Consider the following 24,109-nt stretch of genomic DNA (forward strand, 5'->3'; position numbering starts at 1 on the left):
AAAGTACGGGGATGCCAAGGCAACAATTATTCCCTCATTATATTCCACAGCCAGTAGGGCTGCTAAAGGTGGACCATTCAAATTAATTGGGTTGCGCCTAAATCACCCCAGCGCAGTGATGTGGAATTTCTCATTACTAATATGTTGTAAATAGGATCTCTTTAATAAATTAGGCGGGTAGTAGCGAGTGTGTTGTACATTACCAGACTTGCATAAGAAACTGTCTAATAATGTAAAAAAACAAACAAAATCTTAGTTTGTCTCTCTGAGTTGGAGTTTTGGCACAATTTTGGCATAAGGAATACCTGGATAATGCTGTGGAGGGTTACATGGTAATATAATTCCTTGTCCTTCTGTTGTCTTCACTTGATCTCTCTCCTCTGGTGGAAACTCATGCAAATCTGTGGAAAACAAATAATGTAGTTATGCAATAGTGTAGCATGCCAACTGAATTTTAAAGTCTAGGAGGTGTATTATAGAGGAATTCTAATCCTATTTCCTGCTCCACTCTCCTTTACTCCAAGAATGTGGCAGGGCCCTTGACATCCTCATGCAAAATGGAGGATCGCTGATCCTGCTTTGTATGTAATTGCTTTAGCAAGAGGGCAGCTGCATAACGGGCAAAGAGGAGAAAGCCTCCAGACGCAAGGAAGTAGATATGTTCTACCCCCCTAGACTAAATTAGCCTCCCTGTAAGGACACTATCATGGAATGTGCATGCTCTCTCTGCAGTTTTATGGGTTTTCCCTGGGTAATCTGGTTTCCTCCCACGCTCCAAAAACATGTTGGCAGGTTGATTGACTCCTATCTAAACTGACCCTTGTTTGTGTGTGTTGTGTGTGTATATATATACTGTATGTATGTGTGATAGTGGCCTTAGATTGTAAGCTCATTGAGGGCAGGGACTGATGTGAAAGTACAATATGTAAATGCTGTACATGGGAGGGGTCTCAGACAACACTTATTATTAAAAAACGAACTGAAATTTATTTCAGCAAGTCCAAAAACATTTGCATGCCTTTTAATTTATTAGCCAAGTACCCCCTTATTTTGATTTGCAACTAAATTTTATTCCCTGTCCTCTAACTCCTGCGTTATATTATCATCGATAAGACTTGAAATGCAGAGCAAAAGCAGAGATGTCAGTTTAGTGGTATTACTGAGTGCCGATTGTTGAGAGCAGGAGGTCTAAGTTTCCCATTGGACTGCATAGTCATATGAAGACTTCCTGCAGAACTGCTGTAACAGGAAGGTGGAGGTAAAATGATAAAAACAGTATTTGCCAGTATAATGTTTGTGTAACTGCATATCATTTTTGTGACCTAAAATCGTTTAAAGTGTATGTAAACCCTCACATACAGTATCTCACAAAAGTGAGCACACCCCTCACATTTTTGTAAATATTTAATTATATCTTTTCATGTGACAACACTGAAGATATGACACTTTGCTACAATGTAAAGTAGTAAATGTACAGTTTGTATAACAGTATACATTTGCTGTTACCTCAAAATAACTCAACACACAGCCATCAATGTCTAAACCGCTGGCAACAAGAGTACACCACTAAATAAAAATTTCCTTAATTGGGCCCAAAGTGTCAATATTTTGTGTTGTCACCATTATTTTCCAGCACTGGCCTAACAGGTTGCCACTGGAGTCCTCTTCCACTCCTCCATGACGACATCACAGAGCTGGTGGATGTTAGAGACCTTGCACTCCTCCACCTTCCATTTGAGGATGTCCCACTTGGGCAGTCCATCACCTTTACCCTCAGCTTCTTTAGCAAGGCAGTGGTTGTCTTGGAGGTGTGTCTGGGGTCGTTATCATGTTGTAATACTGCCCTGCGGCCCAGTACATGTTAGCATTCATGGTTCCCTCAATGAACTGTAGCTCCCCAGTGTCGGCAGTACTCATGTAGCCCCAGACTATGACACTCCCAACACCATGCTTGACTGTATGCAACACACCTGTCTTTGTACTCCTCCCCTGGGTGCCACCACACACGCTTGACACCATCTGAACCAAATAAATGTATCTTGTCTCATCAGACCAAAGGACATGGTTCCAGCAATCCATGTCCTTAGTCTGCTTGTCTTCAGCAAACCGTTTGTAGGCTTTCCTGTGCATCATCTTTAGAAGAGGCTTATTTCTGGGATGACAGCCATGCAGACCAATTTGATGCAGTGTACGACGTATGGTCTGAGCACTGACAGGCTGACCCCCCCACCCCTTCAATCTCTGCACCAATGCTGACAGCACTCATTTGTCTATTTTCCAAAGACAACCTCTGGATATGATGCTGAGCATGTGCACTCAATTTCTTTGGTCAACCATGGCGAGGCCTGTTCTGAGTAGAACCTGTCCTGTTAAGCCGCTGTATGGTCTTGGCCACTATGCTGCAGCTCAGTTTCAGGGTCTTGGCACTCTTCTTATAGCCTAGGCCATCTTTATGTAGAGAAACAATTCTTTTTTTCAGATCCTCAGAGAGTTCATTGCCATGACGTGCCATGTTGAACTTTCAGTGACCAGTATGAGAGAGTGAGAGTGATAACACCAAATTAACACACCTGCTCCCCATTCACACCTGAGACCTTGTAACACTAACGAGTCACATGACACCTGGGAGGGAAAATAGTTAATGGGCCCAATTTGGACATTTTAACTTAAGGGTGTACTCAGTTTTGTTACCAGCGGTTTAGACATTAATGGCTGTGTATTGAGTTATTTTGAGGAGACAGCAAATTTACACTGTTATACAGGCTGTACACTCACTACTTTAAATTGTAGAAAATTGTAATTTCTTCAGTGTTGTTACATGAAAAGATAGAATAAAATATTTACAAAAATGTGAGGGTGTACTCACTTTTGTGAGATACTGTATACCCAGTAAAGTGAACAGCCTCAGATGATACACAGAGATGAAACAAATCTCCCTACATAAGTTCTATTTGTATATGTGCTGTCTTCAGCTTTTTATACTGTTTAGAAAGTGCATGTCCTGTTAGAATTTTATCTTCTCTTTTGATTCACCTGTGGGAGGGAAATTTGCCCATACACTGAGAGACAGCTGATTGGAGGAAAGGCACACCCCCCCCCTCTCCACATAGGCAGAAGCTTGCAAAGCTCTGATGTGACAAGACAATATGAACTTGTGAGAAGTTATCATGCTGATAACAGAAGAACGAAGCAGGCGAAAGCTACGGGACTTGGGGCTTTGAAGAGAAACACAATAACACTACAGATGGGTCCAGGTCAAATTTCATGAATCAGGTTTACATCCACTTTAATGCTTTGTTCTGGGTATCCTGCTTACATCCAAATCGTAGTGAGGCTTCATTGCTGAGCACTGTGCCCAAAGTGTTAGAGGCAACACACTGATAGGTCCCCGCATGTTTAGACTGAGTAGGGTTAGAGATGGCCAGGTTCCCTCCAAATAGGCGGTAACTAGAGTTTTCAGCAAGGTTCAAATCGGTGCCATTTAGCTTCCATCTGCAAGCAGAATCAATAAAGTTAATGTCAATGACAAAACATTTTCATTTTTTTTTTAAAATAAATTGTAGTACTCCATAATCTTTTTCAAACAATAACAATGGCTGAATCTGTGTCTGTAATGCGTGTTCAAACCTTAATACCATATAAAATAACATATTCGATTTTTGCTCCAGGAGTATATAATTAATTTGGAAATTGTGGAGAAATGTTTAAATAATGCATTACAATTTACCTACAGTGGGTACAGAAAGTATTCAGACCCCCTTAAATTTTTCACTCTTTGTTATATTGCAGCCATTTGCTAAAATCATTTAAGTTCATTCTTCTTCCTCATGAATGTACACATAGCACCCCATACTGACAGAAAAACACAGAATTGTTGACATTGTTGCAGATTTATTAAAAAAGAAAAACTGAAATATCACATGGTCCTAAGTATTCAGACCCTTTGCTGTGACACTCATATATTTAACTCAGGTGCTTTCCATTTCTTCTGATCATCCTTGAGATGGTTCTACACCTTAATTTGAGTGCAGCTGGGTTTGATTATACTGATTGGACTTGATTAGGAAAGCCACACACCTGTCTATATAAGACCTTCCAGATCACAATGCATGTCAGAGCAAATGAGAATCATGAGGTCAAAGGAACTGCCTGAAGAGCTCAGAGACAGAATTGTGGCAAGGCACAGATCTGGCCAAGGTTACAAAAAGATTTCTGCTGCACTTAAGGTTCCTAAGAGCACATAATCCTCAAATGGAAGACGTTTGGGACGACCAGAACCCTTCCTAGAGCTGGCCGTCCGGCCAAACTGAGCTATCGGGGGAGAAGAGCCTTGGTGAGAGAGGTAAAGAAGAACCCAAAGAATGTAAACCCATTCGATTTGTAGTTGACTAAAATTTATGAGATTTTAGTTGACTAGAATGTACTTTAGATGTTAGTTGAATAAAATATGAATAAAACAATTCAGATGACTAAAATACAACTACAACTAAAATAGCATTTTAGTCAAAAGACTAAAATACGAGGAGAACGAAATCGAAATTTGCTGCCAAAATGAACACTACTTTCAAGTTGGATATACAGTAACTAGTTTCCCATTCACATGAGGGGGCAGGATCTGGGGGCCCCCTTGTTAAAGGGGACTTCCAGATTATGATAAGCGCCCCACCCGCAGACCCTCACAACCACAGGCCAGGGTTGTTAGGAAGAGACTCTTGTCCCCATCAACAGAGGGCAAGCGGCCTGGTATGGTTCAGGAGGGGGGGGGCGCTCGATCATCCTCCCCTTTCCAGGCCTGCCATGCTGCATGCTCGGATAAAGGTCTGGTATAGATTTTGGGGGGGCGCACACCATTTTTTTTTTATTTTGGCGTGGAGTTTCCCTTAAAATCTATACCAGACCTTGGCCTGGTATAGATTTTGGGGGGACCCCTTGCCATTTCTTTTTTAAATTCTGTCATAGGGTTCCCCTTAACCACTTAAATACAGGGCACTTTCACCCCTTCCTGTCCAGACCAATTTTCAGCTTTCAGTGCTTATTGGCATCTATGGGAAATATTGGTTAGCTTGATATAGGATTGCGCCCGGTCTTTAACATTGGCATCTATGGGAAATCTTGGTCAGCTTGACATGGCACTGCTCCCTGTCTTTAACATTGGCATTTATGGGAAATATTGGTCAACTTGACATGGCACTGCCCACGAACCACAAGTGACAGGGACACAAAACTTGGGGAGCACCGAGAGGGGACCCAGGACTACAACTTATCCATGCATTTTAAAAATTTGGAGTATGCCTGTACACTACACTGACTGCACTAAACTGACTGAACACACTATCCACTAACTACCTACCTAATCTCTATTGTCACAAACTATACGTGTAAGCAGCAGCCTTATATAGTGTGGGGCGTGGGCACCCTGCCTTTGGCCAATCATAGATCATGATCATGATAGAACAGGACATTGTGCTGTGATTGGCCAAAGCATACAGGTCAGGTGCATGCTTTGGCCAATCACAAGCACTTAATGAACTGCGATCACGAAGTGCATTATGGGGCGCTCGTCGAGGGGCGAACTTCCCGCCGAGCAACCTGGGTGTTCAGTGAACACATGAACACCCGATGTTCGAGTTGAACGTATGTTCGACTTGAACATAAAGCCTATGTTTATTGCTGGTTGGTAAGCAGTCCCGGTTTTAATGAGATTCATCTTTAAAGCAGGCTCAGATAAACTGTTAGCTCTGTCTATTTTCAGTGTGCACTTAAATAATATGTAATGGAAGCCTTTTTTTGTTTTTTTTTTTTTATTGTGCCAAGGTTTACACTAGTTTGTGAGACTATTACTTGTGGCACTGCAATCGAAGCTGGAAAGAGGATTCTGCTCTCTCCTCACTAAAATAGCATAGCATGACACTACTGGGGAATGGATGATCTTGTCTGACACTAAGGGAAATTACACAAGTAAACGGCTAATATTATAAACATTAAAAAAAAAAAGTCTCATTAAAAAGTGTTTACAATAGAGATAAGTGAATTTGTGCTTATATATTGTGGGGATAAGGTGCCTGATGCCTATATGGTGTTACAGAACAGTGCGATTCTTAGACACAATGTCATCGACACTGTATACTGGCCTCACATTTTACATGTGTACTTTAATAGACTTTTTTTTTAGTAGCTTGGGATGCAACCCGAATTTACCAGTGGAAGCAGCAGTCACAACAGAGCTAAACTAAATTGGAAAATGTTCTCCTAAAAAGTAAATCTGAAGCCCTCAACTTCATACAAATTGGCCAGTGGCACAACAGTTTAATAGTATAGTTTGTAAGTAGTGTTGAGCGAACACGGACTGTATTATTCGTGTTCGTACCGAATAATTGGATTTTTTGTACCCGAACACGGACACGGACACTTTACTGTATGTTCGGGTAAAAATCCGTGTTCGGTCGTTTTATTTCCGGGTTTTGCATGCTTTGGCGCTCTTTTCATGGCGGGCTTTCAACAGCCAATCAACAATCGTTTAACTGGTGTGCCTTAAGCCATCCCAGCCATGCCTGCAAATGTCTCAGTAGCTGTGATTGGCCGTCTGAAGCATGTGACCAAGTCTTTATAAGTTCGAGGCAGCCGCAGCGGCGTCATTATGCTGCTTAGATTCAGGGACAGAGCACACATCAACGTGCTGGCTGCTGATTAGGGAAAGATAGGCAGGAAAAAACCATTTGTGTCCGGATAGAATTGAGGGACAGGTCGGAGTGTTTAGGCAGGGCGAGTTGTAGGCATTTTAGGGATAGAGTCTGCTGAATTATATAGGGTCAGTGTCTTCTACAAACTACAATCGATATTGCTGTGTGGGGGGTGGGGTCTGCACTCAATCCTGATCTACGATCTCTTCTCAATCCTGTTAGGGACAGAGTCTGCTGAATTTTAGGGAAACTGTGTTCTACAAACTACAATCGATATTGCTGTGTGGTGTGGGATTGGAGATAGGCAGGTGTCAGTGATCCACATCCATTTTTCTGTGTGTGAGCTGCAGTGAACACAATCTTTTTGGGCTGCAGTGAACACAATCTTTTTGGGCTGCAGTGAACACAATCTTTTTGGGCTGCAGTGAACACAATCTTTTTGGGCTGCAGTGAACACAATCTTTTTGGGCTGCAGTGAACACAATCTTTTTGGGGTGCAGTGAACAAAATCTTTTTGGGGTGCAGTGAACACAATCCTTTTTGGTGTGCAGTGAACACAATCTTTGTGGGGTGCAGTGAACAAAATCCTTTGTGGGGTGCAGTGAACACAATCTTTTTGGGGTGCAGTGAACAAAATCCTTTTTGGGGTGCAGTGAACAACATCCTTTTTGGGGTGCAGTGAACACAATCTTTTTGGGGTGCAGTGAACAAAATCCTTTGTGGGGTGCAGTGAACACAATCTTTTTGGGGTGCAGTGAACACAATCTTTTTGGGGTGGAGTGAACAACATCCTTTTTGGGGTGCAGTGAACAAAATCCTTTTTGGGGTGCAGTGAACAAAATCATTTTTGGGGTGCAGTGAACACAATCTTTTTGGGGTGCAGTGAACACAATCTTTGTGGGGTGCAGTGAACACAATCTTTTTGGGGTGGAGTGAACAACATCCTTTTTGGGGTGCAGTGAACAACATCCTTTTTGGGGTGCAGTGAACACAATCTTTTTGGGGTGCAGTGAACACAATCTTTGTGGGGTACAGTGAACAGAATCTTTGTGGGGTGCAGTGAACACAATCTTTGGGGGGTACAGTGAACACAATCTTTGTGAGGTGCAGTGAACACAATCTTTGTGGGGTGCAGTGAACACAATCATTGTGGGGTGCAGTGAACTCAATCTTTGTGGGGTACAGTGAACACAATCTCATACTGAAGGTTTGAGGGTGCTGCCTGTTCCATACTCCCCCTACTCCTCATCTAGCCTTTTAGGGGTACAAACAATAGTAATTGGGGCCTAGTGTGGTTGTGTACGTGTGATATACATACACTTTTTTGGGATCATATTTTCTATTCCGCTATTTAATCAAAAACCTTTGGGGATCAGTTAAATTGGGGGATAGTCTGTGTTGGTACGTGTGAGAGAGATCCACCTTTCCAAGTTGTTGGGGTTCATCTCATACTTCTGAAGGTTTGAGGGTGCTGCCTGTTCCATACTCCCCCTACTCCTAGCCTTTTAGGGGTACAAACAATAGTAATTGGGGCCTAGTGTGGCTGTGTACGTGTGATATACATACACTTTTTTGGGATCATATTTTCTATTCCGCTATTTAATCAAAAACCTCTGGGGATCAGTTAAATTGGGGGATAGTCTGTGTTGGTACGTGTGAGAGAGATCCACCTTTCCAAGTTGTTGGGGTTCATCTCATACTTCTGAAGGTTTGAGGGTGCTGCCTGTTCCATACTCCCCCTACTCCTAGCCTTTTAGGGGTACAAACAATAGTAATTGGGGCCTAGTGTGGTTGTGTACGTGTGATATACATACACTTTTTTGGGATCATATTTTCTATTCCGCTATTTAATCAAAAACCTTTGGGGATCAGTTAAATTGGGGGATAGTCTGTGTTGGTACGTGTGAGAGAGATCCACCTTTCCAAGTTGTTGGGGTTCATCTCATACTTCTGAAGGTTTGAGGGTGCTGCCTGTTCCATACTCCCCCTACTCCTAGCCTTTTAGGGGTACAAACAATAGTAATTGGGGCCTAGTGTGGTTGTGTACGTGTGATATACATACACTTTTTTGGGATCATATTTTCTATTCCGCTATTTAATCAAAAACCTTTGGGGATCAGTTAAATTGGGGGATAGTCTGTGTTGGTACGTGTGAGAGAGATCCACCTTTCCATGTTGTTGAGGTTCATCTCATACTTCTGAAGGTTTGAGGGTGCTGCCTGTTCCATACTCCCCCTACTCCTAGCCTTTTAGGGGTACAAACAATAGTAATTGGGGCCTAGTGTGGTTGTGTACGTGTGATATACATACACTTTTTTGGGATCATATTTTCTATTCCGCTATTTAATCAAAAACCTTTGGGGATCAGTTAAATTGGGGGATAGTCTGTGTTGGTACGTGTGAGAGAGATCCACCTTTCCAAGTTGTTGGGGTTCATCTCATACTTCTGAAGGTTTGAGGGTGCTGCCTGTTCCATACTCCCCCTACTCCTAGCCTTTTAGGGGTACAAACAATAGTAATTGGGGCCTAGTGTGGTTGTGTACGTGTGATATACATACACTTTTTTGGGATCATATTTTCTATTCCGCTATTTAATCAAAAACCTTTGGGGATCAGTTAAATTGGGGGATAGTCTGTGTTGGTACGTGTGAGAGAGATCCACCTTTCCAAGTTGTTGGGGTTCATCTCATACTTCTGAAGGTTTGAGGGTGCTGCCTGTTCCATACTCCCCCTACTCCTAGCCTTTTAGGGGTACAAACAATAGTAATTGGGGCCTAGTGTGGTTGTGTACGTGTGATATACATACACTTTTTTGGGATCATATTTTCTATTCCGCTATTTAATCAAAAACCTCTGGGGATCAGTTAAATTGGGGGATAGTCTGTGTTGGTACGTGTGAGAGAGATCCACCTTTCCAAGTTGTTGGGGTTCATCTCATACTTCTGAAGGTTTGAGGGTGCTGCCTGTTCCATACTCCCCCTACTCCTAGCCTTTTAGGGGTACAAACAATAGTAATTGGGGCCTAGTGTGGTTGTGTACGTGTGATATACATACACTTTTTTGGGATCATATTTTCTATTCCGCTATTTAATCAAAAACCTTTGGGGATCAGTTAAATTGGGGGATAGTCTGTGTTGGTACGTGTGAGAGAGATCCACCTTTCCAAGTTGTTGGGGTTCATCTCATACTTCTGAAGGTTTGAGGGTGCTGCCTGTTCCATACTCCCCCTACTCCTAGCCTTTTAGGGGTACAAACAATAGTAATTGGGGCCTAGTGTGGTTGTGTACGTGTGATATACATACACTTTTTTGGGATCATATTTTCTATTCCGCTATTTAATCAAAAACCTCTGGGGATCAGTTAAATTGGGGGATAGTCTGTGTTGGTACGTGTGAGAGAGATCCACCTTTCCAAGTTGTTGGGGTTCATCTCATACTTCTGAAGGTTTGAGGGTGCTGCCTGTTCCATACCCCCCCTACTCCTCATCTAGCCTTTTAGGGGTACAAACAATAGTAATTGGGGCCTAGTGTGGTTGTGTACGTGCGAGATACATACACTTTTTTTGATCATATTTCCTATTCCGCTATTCAATAAAAACCTTTGAGGATCAATTGAATTGCGGGATAGTCTGTGTCGGTACGTGTGAGAGAGATCCACCTTTCCAAGTTGTTGGGGTTCATCTCATACTTCTGAAGGTTTGAGGGTGCTGCCTGTTCCATACCCCCCCTACTCCTCATCTAGCCTTTTAGGGGTACAAACAATAGTAATTGGGGCCTAGTGTGGTTGTGTACGTGCGAGATACATACACTTTTTTTGATCATATTTCCTATTCCGCTATTCAATAAAAACCTTTGAGGATCAATTGAATTGCGGGATAGTCTGTGTCGGTACGTGTGAGAGAGATCCACCTTTCCAAGTTGTTGGGGTTCATCTCATACTTCTGAAGGTTTGAGGGTGCTGCCTGTTCCATACTCCCCCTACTCCTCATCTAGCCTTTTAGGGGTACAAACAATAGTAATTGGGGCCTAGTGTGGTTGTGTACGTGTGATATACATACACTTTTTTGGGATCATATTTTCTATTCCGCTATTTAATCAAAAACCTTTGGGGATCAGTTAAATTGGGGGATAGTCTGTGTTGGTACGTGTGAGAGAGATCCACCTTTCCAAGTTGTTGGGGTTCATCTCATACTTCTGAAGGTTTGAGGGTGCTGCCTGTTCCATACTCCCCCTACTCCTAGCCTTTTAGGGGTACAAACAATAGTAATTGGGGCCTAGTGTGGTTGTGTACGTGTGATATACATACACTTTTTTGGGATCATATTTTCTATTCCGCTATTTAATCAAAAACCTTTGGGGATCAGTTAAATTGGGGGATAGTCTGTGTTGGTACGTGTGAGAGAGATCCACCTTTCCAAGTTGTTGAGGTTCATCTCATACTTCTGAAGGTTTGAGGGTGCTGCCTGTTCCATACTCCCCCTACTCCTAGCCTTTTAGGGGTACAAACAATAGTAATTGGGGCCTAGTGTGGTTGTGTACGTGTGATATACATACACTTTTTTGGGATCATATTTTCTATTCCGCTATTTAATCAAAAACCTTTGGGGATCAGTTAAATTGGGGGATAGTCTGTGTTGGTACGTGTGAGAGAGATCCACCTTTCCAAGTTGTTGGGGTTCATCTCATACTTCTGAAGGTTTGAGGGTGCTGCCTGTTCCATACTCCCCCTACTCCTAGCCTTTTAGGGGTACAAACAATAGTAATTGGGGCCTAGTGTGGTTGTGTACGTGTGATATACATACACTTTTTTGGGATCATATTTTCTATTCCGCTATTTAATCAAAAACCTTTGGGGATCAGTTAAATTGGGGGATAGTCTGTGTTGGTACGTGTGAGAGAGATCCACCTTTCCAAGTTGTTGGGGTTCATCTCATACTTCTGAAGGTTTGAGGGTGCTGCCTGTTCCATACTCCCCCTACTCCTAGCCTTTTAGGGGTACAAACAATAGTAATTGGGGCCTAGTGTGGTTGTGTACGTGTGATATACATACACTTTTTTGGGATCATATTTTCTATTCCGCTATTTAATCAAAAACCTCTGGGGATCAGTTAAATTGGGGGATAGTCTGTGTTGGTACGTGTGAGAGAGATCCACCTTTCCAAGTTGTTGGGGTTCATCTCATACTTCTGAAGGTTTGAGGGTGCTGCCTGTTCCATACTCCCCCTACTCCTAGCCTTTTAGGGGTACAAACAATAGTAATTGGGGCCTAGTGTGGTTGTGTACGTGTGATATACATACACTTTTTTGGGATCATATTTTCTATTCCGCTATTTAATCAAAAACCTTTGGGGATCAGTTAAATTGGGGGATAGTCTGTGTTGGTACGTGTGAGAGAGATCCACCTTTCCAAGTTGTTGGGGTTCATCTCATACTTCTGAAGGTTTGAGGGTGCTGCCTGTTCCATACTCCCCCTACTCCTAGCCTTTTAGGGGTACAAACAATAGTAATTGGGGCCTAGTGTGGTTGTGTACGTGTGATATACATACACTTTTTTGGGATCATATTTTCTATTCCGCTATTTAATCAAAAACCTCTGGGGATCAGTTAAATTGGGGGATAGTCTGTGTTGGTACGTGTGAGAGAGATCCACCTTTCCAAGTTGTTGGGGTTCATCTCATACTTCTGAAGGTTTGAGGGTGCTGCCTGTTCCATACCCCCCCTACTCCTCATCTAGCCTTTTAGGGGTACAAACAATAGTAATTGGGGCCTAGTGTGGTTGTGTACGTGCGAGATACATACACTTTTTTTGATCATATTTCCTATTCCGCTATTCAATAAAAACCTTTGAGGATCAATTGAATTGCGGGATAGTCTGTGTCGGTACGTGTGAGAGAGATCCACCTTTCCAAGTTGTTGGGGTTCATCTCATACTTCTGAAGGTTTGAGGGTGCTGCCTGTTCCATACCCCCCCTACTCCTCATCTAGCCTTTTAGGGGTACAAACAATAGTAATTGGGGCCTAGTGTGGTTGTGTACGTGCGAGATACATACACTTTTTTTGATCATATTTCCTATTCCGCTATTCAATAAAAACCTTTGAGGATCAATTGAATTGCGGGATAGTCTGTGTCGGTACGTGTGAGAGAGATCCACCTTTCCAAGTTGTTGGGGTTCATCTCATACTTCTGAAGGTTTGAGGGTGCTGCCTGTTCCATACCCCCCCTACTCCTCATCTAGCCTTTTAGGGGTACAAACAATAGTAATTGGGGCCTAGTGTGGTTGTGTACGTGCGAGATACATACACTTTTTTTGATCATATTTCCTATTCCGCTATTCAATAAAAACCTTTGAGGATCAATTGAATTGCGGGATAGTCTGTGTCGGTACGTGTGAGAGAGATCCACCTTTCCAAGTTGTTGGGGTTCATCTCATACTTCTGAAGGTTAGAGGGTGCTGCCTGTTCCATACCCCCCCTACTCCTCATCTAGCCTTTTAGGGGTACAAACAATAGTAATTGGGGCCTAGTGTGGTTGTGTACGTGCGAGATACATACACTTTTTTTGATCATATTTCCTATTCCGCTATTCAATAAAAACCTTTGAGGATCAATTGAATTGCGGGATAGTCTGTGTCGGTACGTGTGAGAGAGATCCACCTTTCCAAGTTGTTGGGGTTCATCTCATACTTCTGAAGGTTTGAGGGTGCTGCCTGTTCCATACCCCCCCTACTCCTCATCTAGCCTTTTAGGGGTACAAACAATAGTAATTGGGGCCTAGTGTGGTTGTGTACGTGCGAGATACATACACTTTTTTTGATCATATTTCCTATTCCGCTATTCAATAAAAACCTTTGAGGATCAATTGAATTGCGGGATAGTCTGTGTCGGTACGTGTGAGAGAGATCCACCTTTCCAAGTTGTTGGGGTTCATCTCATACTTCTGAAGGTTTGAGGGTGCTGCCTGTTCCATACCCCCCCTACTCCTCATCTAGCCTTTTAGGGGTACAAACAATAGTAATTGGGGCCTAGTGTGGTTGTGTACGTGCGAGATACATACACTTTTTTTGATCATATTTCCTATTCCGCTATTCAATAAAAACCTTTGAGGATCAATTGAATTGCGGGATAGTCTGTGTCGGTACGTGTGAGAGAGATCCACCTTTCCAAGTTGTTGGGGTTCATCTCATACTTCTGAAGGTTTGAGGGTGCTGCCTGTTCCATACCCCCCCTACTCCTCATCTAGCCTTTTAGGGGTACAAACAATAGTAATTGGGGCCTAGTGTGGTTGTGTACGTGCGAGATACATACACTTTTTTTGATCATATTTCCTATTCCGCTATTCAATAAAAACCTTTGAGGATCAATTGAATTGCGGGATAGTCTGTGTCGGTACGTGTGAGAGAGATCCACCTTTCCAAGTTGTTGGGGTTCATCTCATACTTCTGAAGGTTTGAGGGTGCTGCCTGTTCCATACCCCCCCTACTCCTCATCTAGCCTTTTAGGGGTACAAACAATAGTAATTGGGGCCTAGTGTGGTTGTGTACGTGCGAGATACATACACTTTTTTTGATCATATTTCCTATTCCGCTATTCAATAAAAACCTTTGAGGATCAATTGAATTGCGGGATAGTCTGTGTCGGTACGTGTGAGAGAGATCCACCTTTCCAAGTTGTTGGGGTTCATCTCATACTTCTGAAGGTTTGAGGGTGCTGCCTGTTCCATACTCCCCCTACTCCTCATCTAGCCTTTTAGGGGTACAAACAATAGTAATTGGGGCCTAGTGTGGTTGTGTACGTGTGATATACATACACTTTTTTTGGATCATATTTTCTATTCCGCTATTTAATTTAACTGGGCCTCCATGCGAGACCTGTGTGCCTTGTTGCGCTGTTTTGAGTACTCCACCAACATGGCCAGTGGCAATGACGCCGTTCTCAGCTTAACTATCCCACTTCTATGCCTCCTTGAAAAAACAATTCGGGCGATGATGGAAGAGGATGTGGCACAGGATGAGGAGGAGGAGGAGGATGAAGAGGTAACATTTCCAAGGCTTTCAGGGCAGTCATTCGCAAGGGGCTCCGAGGGTGGGTTCCTGCACACGCAAACGCCAGGGACGCAATTGTCCAGCAGGGGCACAGTTCTGGAGGATGAGGAGGATGAGGAGGAGGAGGAGCTGGAGGAGGAGATGGAACCATGTTCACAGCAGGGTGGCACCCAGGCCAGCTCATGGCCATCACTGGTGCGTGGCTGGGGGGATACAGAGGACACGGACCATACACCTCCCACAGAGGACAGCCTTTCGTTGCCTCTGGGCAGCCTGGCACACATGAGCGATTACATGCTGCAGTGTCTCCACAACGACCGCCGAGTTGCCCACATTCTAACTTGTGCTGATTACTGGGTGGCCACGCTGCTGGATCCCCGTTACAAGGACAACGTACCGTCCTTAATTCACTCACTGGAGCGCGATCGCAAGATGCGCGAGTACAAGCGCACGCTGGTAGACGCCATGCTGCTGGCATTCCCATCTGACAGCGGGGCCACAGTGGAAGCACAAGGCAGAGGAGGAGGAGGAGGAGGTCGCCAACGCAACCAGGGCACCGCCAGCACCTCAGAAGGCAGGGTTAGCATGGCCGAAATGTGGAAAAGCTTTGTCAGCACGCCACAACAAACAGCAGCACCAGCAGCTCAGATGGAACGTCTTAGCAGGAGGCAGCATTTTACCAACATGGTGGAGCAGTATGTGTGCACACGCCTACATGTAGTGAATGACGGGTCTGCCCCCTTCAACTTCTGGGTCTCCAAATTGGGCACATGGCCTGAGCTTGCCCTTTACGCCTTGGAGGTGCTGGCGTGCCCTGCAGCCAGTGTATTATCTGAACGGGTATTTAGCACGGCTGGGGGCGTTATAACAGACAAGCGCAGCCGCCTGTCCAGAGACAATGTGGACAAGCTCACGTTCATTAAAATGAACCAGGCATGGATCCCACGGGACTTTTCCGTACCTTATGCAGAATAGCAATGGATACCGACCTTACCCACCCATTGTTCCATTTTTGCTCTTTCTCACTCTTTTGGGGTGTACCCTCATTTAAAATTTGTGAAAAGAAGCAGTGTTGGCTACCTCGTCCTCCTCCTCAGGGCCAGATTAATGTAGGGGCTATTGGAGCTGCAGCTCCAGGCCCCTACCTTTTATATAGGCCCCGGGTTGGCCATATTCACTGTTACCGCTCTTCTGTCACTTGTAAACACAGAAGTCTGGCTTCTATGCTCGCTTCCCCAGGCAGCACCCTCAGAACCTCCCCACACAGCGTGAAGGCCGGACAAGGAGGGACAGTTGGCGATGCATGGATGTGTTTATGGGCTTCAGAGACAGCATCCCATGTTGAATTAGGCATGCATGGCTGCACCCTTCCTCCTCTGGGTGCATGGCAAGGCACGGCCCTAAGGCCCTTCAAAATCCTCAGCACCAAGCCCATGATGCTGTTAATCCGGCCCTGGTCCTCCTCCACCGCCGCTTCCACCTACACCGCCCATAGGTGTGCGCAGCCTATTGCATTAAGGTGTGCACCCCAAAGTTGAAATACACATGCATGTGTTTGCCAGCAGGGAGAGTAATGTATCGGGGCCATGTACCTGTAGGCAAGGAGAAATAGAGCAGAGCAGGTCCCAGGGAGATCTTTCCCATCTCCTCACTGGCAATGCTATGTGCCCTAGGTGATTAGGGTGTGCCCAGGCACACCCAGCACACCCTGTGCGCACGCCTATGTCACCGCCACATCCACCACCACCTTAACCTCCCTCCTACTCCATATGGGCCTCGTCCTTCAGAGATGAAGAAGAACATTGTTTTATTTTTCTGTTTTTTTTTGTTGTTTTAAGTTATTTCCCTATCCACATTTGTTTGCAGAGCACTTGCCATGCTCTTAATTACGTTTTGCTGCCATTTGCAGCACTCTAGCCCTTTCCTTTGGTGTTTTAGAGCCATTTTAGTGCCTTAAAGTTCGGGTCCCCATTGACTTCAATGGGGTTCGGTGTCCGGGAAAAGTTCGGTAAAAGTCCGGGACACGGACCCGGACTTTTTTTTAAAGTTCGGCCGAACCCGTCGAACACGGACATCTAGGTGTTCGCTCAACCCTATTTGTAAGCTTTTTTTCATAGTATGATATTGCACTGTTAAAAGTTTAAAAAAATAAACAAATTGTAAAAAAAGTGTAAACAAAACAACACTTTAAAATCACAGACCCACATTCCACCAAATCCTCAAACCCCCTCCCAAAAATATAGGCTTCAGGTCAGGACAGTGCATGAGTGTTTGTATAGGCTACAAATACAAAACAGCTCTGCAGTGTTTACCTCAAAGAAGCATGGTAGCCACTTTCTTTTACAGTAATGTTAAAGCACCTTTTGCCTTCTCCTCTTCAAGGGCGTGTAGCACCCCCCCACCCCCCCCGACCCCAAGAGGTATTGTGGTACCTTCAGAAACAAGGAGGACTGACATTTTCTGGGCAGAACAGTGGCTAAGTGAGAAGCACAACAATACATTCCGTTACAGGAGAGGAACCTTTAAGCTAAATTCAGCATCTAGTATCAGCCCTCTCCATTAGCATCCATATCTTTTCGCAGCAGCAGCCTCCCCCTCGATAATCCCATCTTGATGCTTTCCCAGACTTTCAAGTTCCAAATCCAGGACCTTAAGTGGCATAGTGACCTCTGGTACTTCATTTCAGACATCATCTGTTCCAAGCACATCCTAAGGCTTCAGGCTTTATCTTCCAAGTGCTCCTCACACACCCTCCCAGGCGGCAGCCCAGGAGAAGAGAGAAATCACCCAACCTTCTACAAATATTTATACTCTCCTCTAGTATGCACCAGTGGCAATGACCTCCTACTGTTTGGCTTCGGGAAACATCAATATTTATAACTCAGTTTTGCTATGTTCTCTTTTCCTCATTCTTCTCATATTCCTCCTCTGCTCCCTGCTGCATCATGGAATTCCATCTGCTGGTGGAGGGCAAGGATGGCCTTCTGTGCAAAGTAATAGTGACTTGATTATGGTTTTCTGGGCAAAATAAAGACAGCTGAGTACCTGACACTGTGGTGTAGCACAGGCACCCAGGCTGCCTGCATATACTGCAAGGGTCAGGGCCCTTGGAAGGGCCAGGGTGCAGAGTCTATGGAACTGCCTGGTTTTCTCCAGGGCTCCTAGAGGTGAAGATGGGTTGCACTATAGATGATTCCTAGGTTGTGGTTATCTGATTCACCCAAGTTCTGGTACAAAGGGCTGATAAGCAGATAAGAATCCCTTGCAGTGCCGAGGGCAGGGATTGCAGGACACATGGGGAAACAGTGGCGCAAAAACACTGAAATGCTTGAAGGTAACAACAGGTGCAAGGATACAGATTGCAAGCAGGAACACACTGACAGTCACTGCAGACAGGCTGAAAGATGCTGAGGGTACAGGGGTCACAATGGAAAGCACTGGGAGAGGCTACAATCACTAGGAACATGGGGAAATCCAGCTATAGGATCACTAGGAATATCAGGGTCACTAGGAGTCAAACAAAGATAGCTTTGCCTGTGTCAGTTACAAGTTTATGATGCTGACCCCAAAAACAAACAAAAAAAAAAGTCAAAATTATATTTAAAAAAATGTCTCCCCCCAAAAAAACACCTAAATTCTAAATCCCCAACCCTATATACTACAGTAGATATTTATTCTTATATTAATATTAAGAACAAAAAAAAATACAAGGGGTTGGGGTCAGAAATGAACTTACACAAGAAGACCTAAAAAGGTTGTTGGGTCTATGCGTTGTAAACACAGATGGGTACCCAGTAATATGCAGTCCACCACCTGCAATTTACAGTAATGTAGTACAATACAGCAAGGATTTTAGTGGCACAAAAGAAAAACCCCATTTTTGATCCTTCTGACCACAGTTCATAGGCCAGAAAGTGTATTATTATTGTACTGTTAGAGTGGTGAGTGGTCGCATTCGTTTACTTGGTCCTCAAACCATGAATGAGTTGGGTTTACTGCAAACCCATGCTCAACCTGAACCCAAAGCTCATTCTCAGTCTGCAAAGACCATCTCAGTTAATATATTGCATTTTTCTGCATAGAGCCCATAGAATCTGCAGACATTTTTGGCCATTTTTTTTTTACAGTCATTTCTATTTTTTTTTTCTCCCCCACAACATTTTTTACTCTTTATTTCCTTTCTAAAAAAAATTATCATTTTATTAATGCAAATATGAACAAGTGATGCCCTTACTCCCACCTTGCTTACTGTGATCAAAATTCTTCTGATATGCAGATTAGAGAAAAAGGCTTTGACTCCAGCTAATCTGCTAGCTACGGACATACCCATAAGTATTCCCCATTTAATTAACTGTACTTTGACACCCTTAATTAGAGCCAGAGGGTTTTCATTACATGTAAATCCGATATGATACATGTAAGGTTGGGGTAAACAACTAACTGCTGTAATACCTTAGTGGCAGTGTACTGGTGGATGCTAATAATGTGCCATGTCAGGAACCAGAAAGTGGAAGCTCTAGGCTGCTAAGTAGAAGAGGCAGAAAAAGCTCTATTTTATTGCAACTAATTTGAAGATGTGTAGATTTTTTTTGATTGAAAGTATATTTAAGCAAATTTAATTAAATTCCCCTCCTATCCCTAAAGAAGAATTAAAGTGTATTTAAAGCCAAAATGTTTCTCTTCAGTTTTGGATAGGGTGGTAATGGGTGAGGAACCCCTGGCAGGTTGTTATTGTGGTCTCTTTTCCCACTGGGCAGACTTGCTCTATTTCTTCTGATGACCACTTCAGTCCACTGATGAAAGTGAGAAAAAATCCAACATTTTGAGCCATCACCAGAACAATCTTGCAATGGGGACATTTATTCCAGTGACAACTGTCTAAGAAGGGATATCCCTCATTTGGAGAGATTTTCTCCAATTCCTATTGTGTCTACAGCACTGGATTTGAAGGGAAATCTCAATGTAACACAGTTTAAAAAACAAAACAAATGGAAAGTTTTTTTAAAAAATTCAGTAATTTATTAAATAAGAGAAAAAATATTTTGTCTTCATATACACGGCACCCTTCGTAAAGTTGTTCTTTAATAAATCATCCCTACTCCACAAGTATTCAGTAGCTCATCTAGTTCTAGGATAATAGTTACATTCCTGCTTGATCCAGGGATCTGCCTCTGACAAGGTCCCGAGCTCTTCATGCTGCACCATGTACACCACTATGGGTAAGCCACTATGGGTAAGCTGAACTCCAGAAGTCCTCTGTAGTATGGCTTACAGTACCTATAGAAATCAATGGGTTAGAGGAATGCATGTATGGCATAAAAAGGGACAGCCAGGACCTTGTCAGAGGAAAGATCTCTGGAGATGAGCTGCCTTTCTAATTCTTTCCTGCATTCTAAAATCAACTATTAAACTATTTTCTTATTGTATAAGAAGACATAAAACTGACATTTTATTTGTTGATAGTACTTGATGATACATGTTAAGGATTTGCAGAATCCCTAACATGCACAAATACAGCAATAAATAGCTGTAACCTTTTGTATTTTTTTTGGTTCAAAAGGCACGGTTGGGCACAGGTGCACTTTAATATTATGAGTAATAATCTTTTTAAATTGACTTTAAAGCTGATCTCCAGCTTTTCCTCCCCAAAACAACAGATGTATTGTGTATGTGAATGAGTCACAACCCTGCCGTCAGTTTGATTGTAACTTATTTCCTTTAGTAGTGTTCGCAAGTTTCCGTTTCTATGATGTCACTGGCTAACAAGATGGGAGAGCTGGAGCTACTGATGTTTGAGGAGGACTTAGATTTTGTGGGGATAACAGAGACTTGGTTTGACAGCTCTCATGGCTGGATGGTGACAATTCAGGGGTATTCCCTTTATCGCAGAGATAGAGAAGGTAAAAAAGGGGAAGGGGTATGTCTGTATATTAAGAACAGTGTACAGGTAAATATGAGGGATGATATTAATAATGGAGCTATGGACGAGGCAGAATCCCTATGGGTAGAACTTCAAAGGGAAGGGACTGTGGGGAAGGTAATATTGGGCATATGCTATAGGCCCCCCAACCAGAGGGAGGAGGGGGAGGCGGACCTCCTTTTACAGATAGGATTGGCAGCAAGGATGGGAAATGTCATTATAATGGGGGACTTTATTTTATCCAGATATTGACTGGGCAGAAGGAACCGTGCATTCAGCCAAGGCTCGGCAGTTCCTAAATGTTTTGCAGGACAATTTCATGGGTCAGATGGTGAATGCACCGACAAGAAAGAATGCGGTACTTGACCTACTGATTACCAACAATACAGACCTGCTCACGGATATAGAAATACGGGACAACTTAGGAAACAGTGACCATAGGTCAATTAGTTTCAGTATTAATTATAGTAATAGGAAACACAAGGGAAATATAAGAACACTGAATTTCAAAAAAGCCAATTTCCCAAAACTGCGCTCTCTGCTAGAAAATATCAAATGGGATAGAAACCTGGGAACAAAGAACACGGAGGAAACATGGGAGTGCTTCAAGAGCATACTTAACAAAGGGATTGACCAGTGCATTCCAAAGGGAAATAAATTAAAAAGAGCAAAACTAAACCCTGGGTGGCTAAACTCCAACATAAAAATGCATATTTATGCTAAATAAAAGGCCTTCAAAAAATACAAGGCTGAGGGGTCATTCAAGCATTACAAAGAGTGTAATAAGAAATGTAAAGACTAAATCAGGGCGGCTAAAATAGAACACGAGAGACATATAGCGGAAGAGAGTAAAAAGAACCCCAAAAAATGATTTAAGTATATAAACAGTAAGAAATTGAGGCCAGAACACATTGGCCCCATAAAAGACGATAAGGGAGTTTTGGCCACAGAGGCCAGGGAAAAGGCGGTAATGTTAAATAATTTCATCTCTTCAGTCTTCACAAAAGAATTGGGGGGCTACACTAACCCAGCTTGTAAGGCCAAACTAAACAACACACCTCAGGAAATACCGCCATGGCTAACAGAAGATAGACTTAGAACTAAACTAGAGAAACTTAACATAAATAAATCACCGGGACCGGATGGCTTGCACCCGAGGGTTCTTAAGGAGCTCAGCCAGGTGATTGCCAGACCATTATTCTTGATCTTTAAGGATAATTTACAGACGGGTATGGTGCCAGCTGATTGGAAAAAAGCCAACGTGGTACCAATATTTAAAAAGGGGCCGAGATATATCCTGGGTAACTATAGGCCGGTCAGCCTAACATCAGTAGTCTGCAAGATTTTTGAGGGGATGTTAAGGGACCACATACAAGACTTTAGTAATGAAAATGGTATTATTAGTAGTAATCAGCATGGATTCATGAAAAATCGTTCTTGCCAGACCAATCTATTAACCTTCTATGATGAAGTGAGCTGCCACCTAGATAAAGGTAAGCCTGTGGATGTGGTGTATCTGGACTTTGCAAAGGCCTTTGACACCGTTCCCCACAAACGCTTACTGTTCAAACTAAGGAAGGTAGGTATGGACCATAAGGTGAGTACCTGGATAGAGAACTGGCTCCGGGGGAGGTTGCAAAGGGTGGTGATTAATGGGGAGTACTCAGATTGGGCGGGTGTGGAAAGCGGGGTCCCCCAGGGTTCTGTCCTGGGGCCAATACTGCTTAATTTATTCATAAATGATTTAGAGGAGGGGATAGCGAGCAAAATCTCGGTATTTGCGGATGATACTAAACTAAGCATGCCAATATCTTCTGGGCAGGATGTGGAAACCTTACAAGCGGACCTGAACAAAATAATGGGGTGGGCAACTACATGGCAGATGAGGTTTAATGTTGAAAAATGTAAAGTAATGCACTTGGGTGCCAGAAACCAGAAAGCAAGCTACTCATTAGGGGGGGGGGGAACCTCTGGGTGAGTCTAGGATGAAAAAGGACCTGGGGGTACTGGTAGACAACAGGCTTGGCAGTGGCATGCAATGCCAAGCCGCTGCAAGCAAAGCCAACAGAATACTGGGATGTATAAAAAAGGGGATTCACTCCAGAAATAAAGAGATTATTCTCCCTCTCTACAAGACTCTGGTCCGGCCACATCTGGAGTATGCTGTCCAGTTCTGGGCACCGGTCCTCAGGAAGGATGTGCTGGAACTGGAGAAAGTCCAGAGAAGGGCAACAAAAATAATTAGGGGAATGGAGGACATCAGCTATGAGGAAAGACTACAAGCACTGAACCTATTCTCTCTGGAGAAGAGACGATTAAGGGGGGATATGATATCAATGTACAAATATTGTACTGGCAACCCTAGCATATGGAAAAACCTATTCAGAGAAAGGGAATACAATAAGACACTTGGCCACTCACTAAAACTAGAGGAAAGGGGGTTTAACCTTAAAATACGCAGGGGGTTCGTCACTGTAAAAGCAGTAAGGATGTGGAATTCTCTTCCGCAAGCAGCCGTATCAGCAGGGAGCATTGATAGTTTCAAAAAACTATTAGATGGGCACCTTAAAGACCACAACATACAGGGGTATACAATGTACGGTTAACAGCAAACACACATACACATCATAGGTTGAACTGGATGGACTGATGTCTTTTTTCAACCTCACTAACTATGTAACTATGTAACTATGTTTTGCACAGATCAGCCCTGATCCTCCTCTTCTCAGATCCCTCATCAGCACTCCTAGCTCCCCCCCGCCAGGTGCCCCCATAGCAAGCCCCTTGCATAGACACACAGAGCACAGCTCAGCCCTACCACCACAACCCTGTATATATACATGTGATCTTGCACTTCCACTCACATCATAGGTTGAACTGGATGGACTGATGTCTTTTTTCAACCTCACTAACTATGTAACTTCCGCCTGGAGAAGCATGTGCGTGCTGCCGGTGGGCCGCTTCTGCTGTAATAATTTACAGCAGAAGCCGATCTGTGGGTGCGGCGCACTAGATGTCCACTGGCACCTGATGATCATCAGGCAGAGACTTAGAACCAAGCTCTACCTATATAAACAAGCCAGAGTTTCGTTCTGACAGGGGGGAAGGGATGGATTTTGTGTTCCTGCAAAGCAGGGACTAAAATCCATCTATTCCTCTAGTAAAAGCAGCACACATAGTAAACACAAACACTGGCTAGGCAAACAGTTAACCCTTATATTGCTCTAGATGTTTAACCCTTTCCCAGCCGGTGTCATTAGTACAGTGACAGTGCATATTTTTAGCACTAATCGATGTATTAGTGTCACTGGTTCCCGTAAAGTGTCAAAAGTGTCAGTAAGTGTCCGATTGTCCGCTGCGATATTGCAGTTCCGCTATAAGTTGCTGATCGCTGCCATTACTAGTATGAAAAAAATAAATAATTAAAACATCCAGTATACTGTATATCCCATAGTTTGTAGATGCTGT

At 43.4% G+C, this 24,109-nt stretch overlaps 1 protein-coding gene across 1 annotated transcript in view; it reads right to left on the bottom strand.

Annotated features, from left to right (window-relative positions):
* Positions 1-24,109, bottom strand: part of CNTN2 (contactin 2) — a 211,473-nt gene that overhangs the window by 105,900 nt on the left and 81,464 nt on the right. Inside the window, exons 4-5 of the mRNA XM_082245194.1 lie at positions 3,317-3,492; positions 306-401 (exon numbers count right to left, since the gene is read on the bottom strand). Coding sequence (XP_082101320.1) covers positions 306-401; positions 3,317-3,492 — 272 coding nt within the window. The remainder of the gene's footprint in view (positions 1-305; positions 402-3,316; positions 3,493-24,109) is intronic.

This window comes from Pelophylax lessonae, assembly GCF_965119305.1.
Source record: "Pelophylax lessonae genome assembly, chromosome: 2".
Classification (NCBI taxonomy): domain Eukaryota; kingdom Metazoa; phylum Chordata; class Amphibia; order Anura; family Ranidae; genus Pelophylax; species Pelophylax lessonae.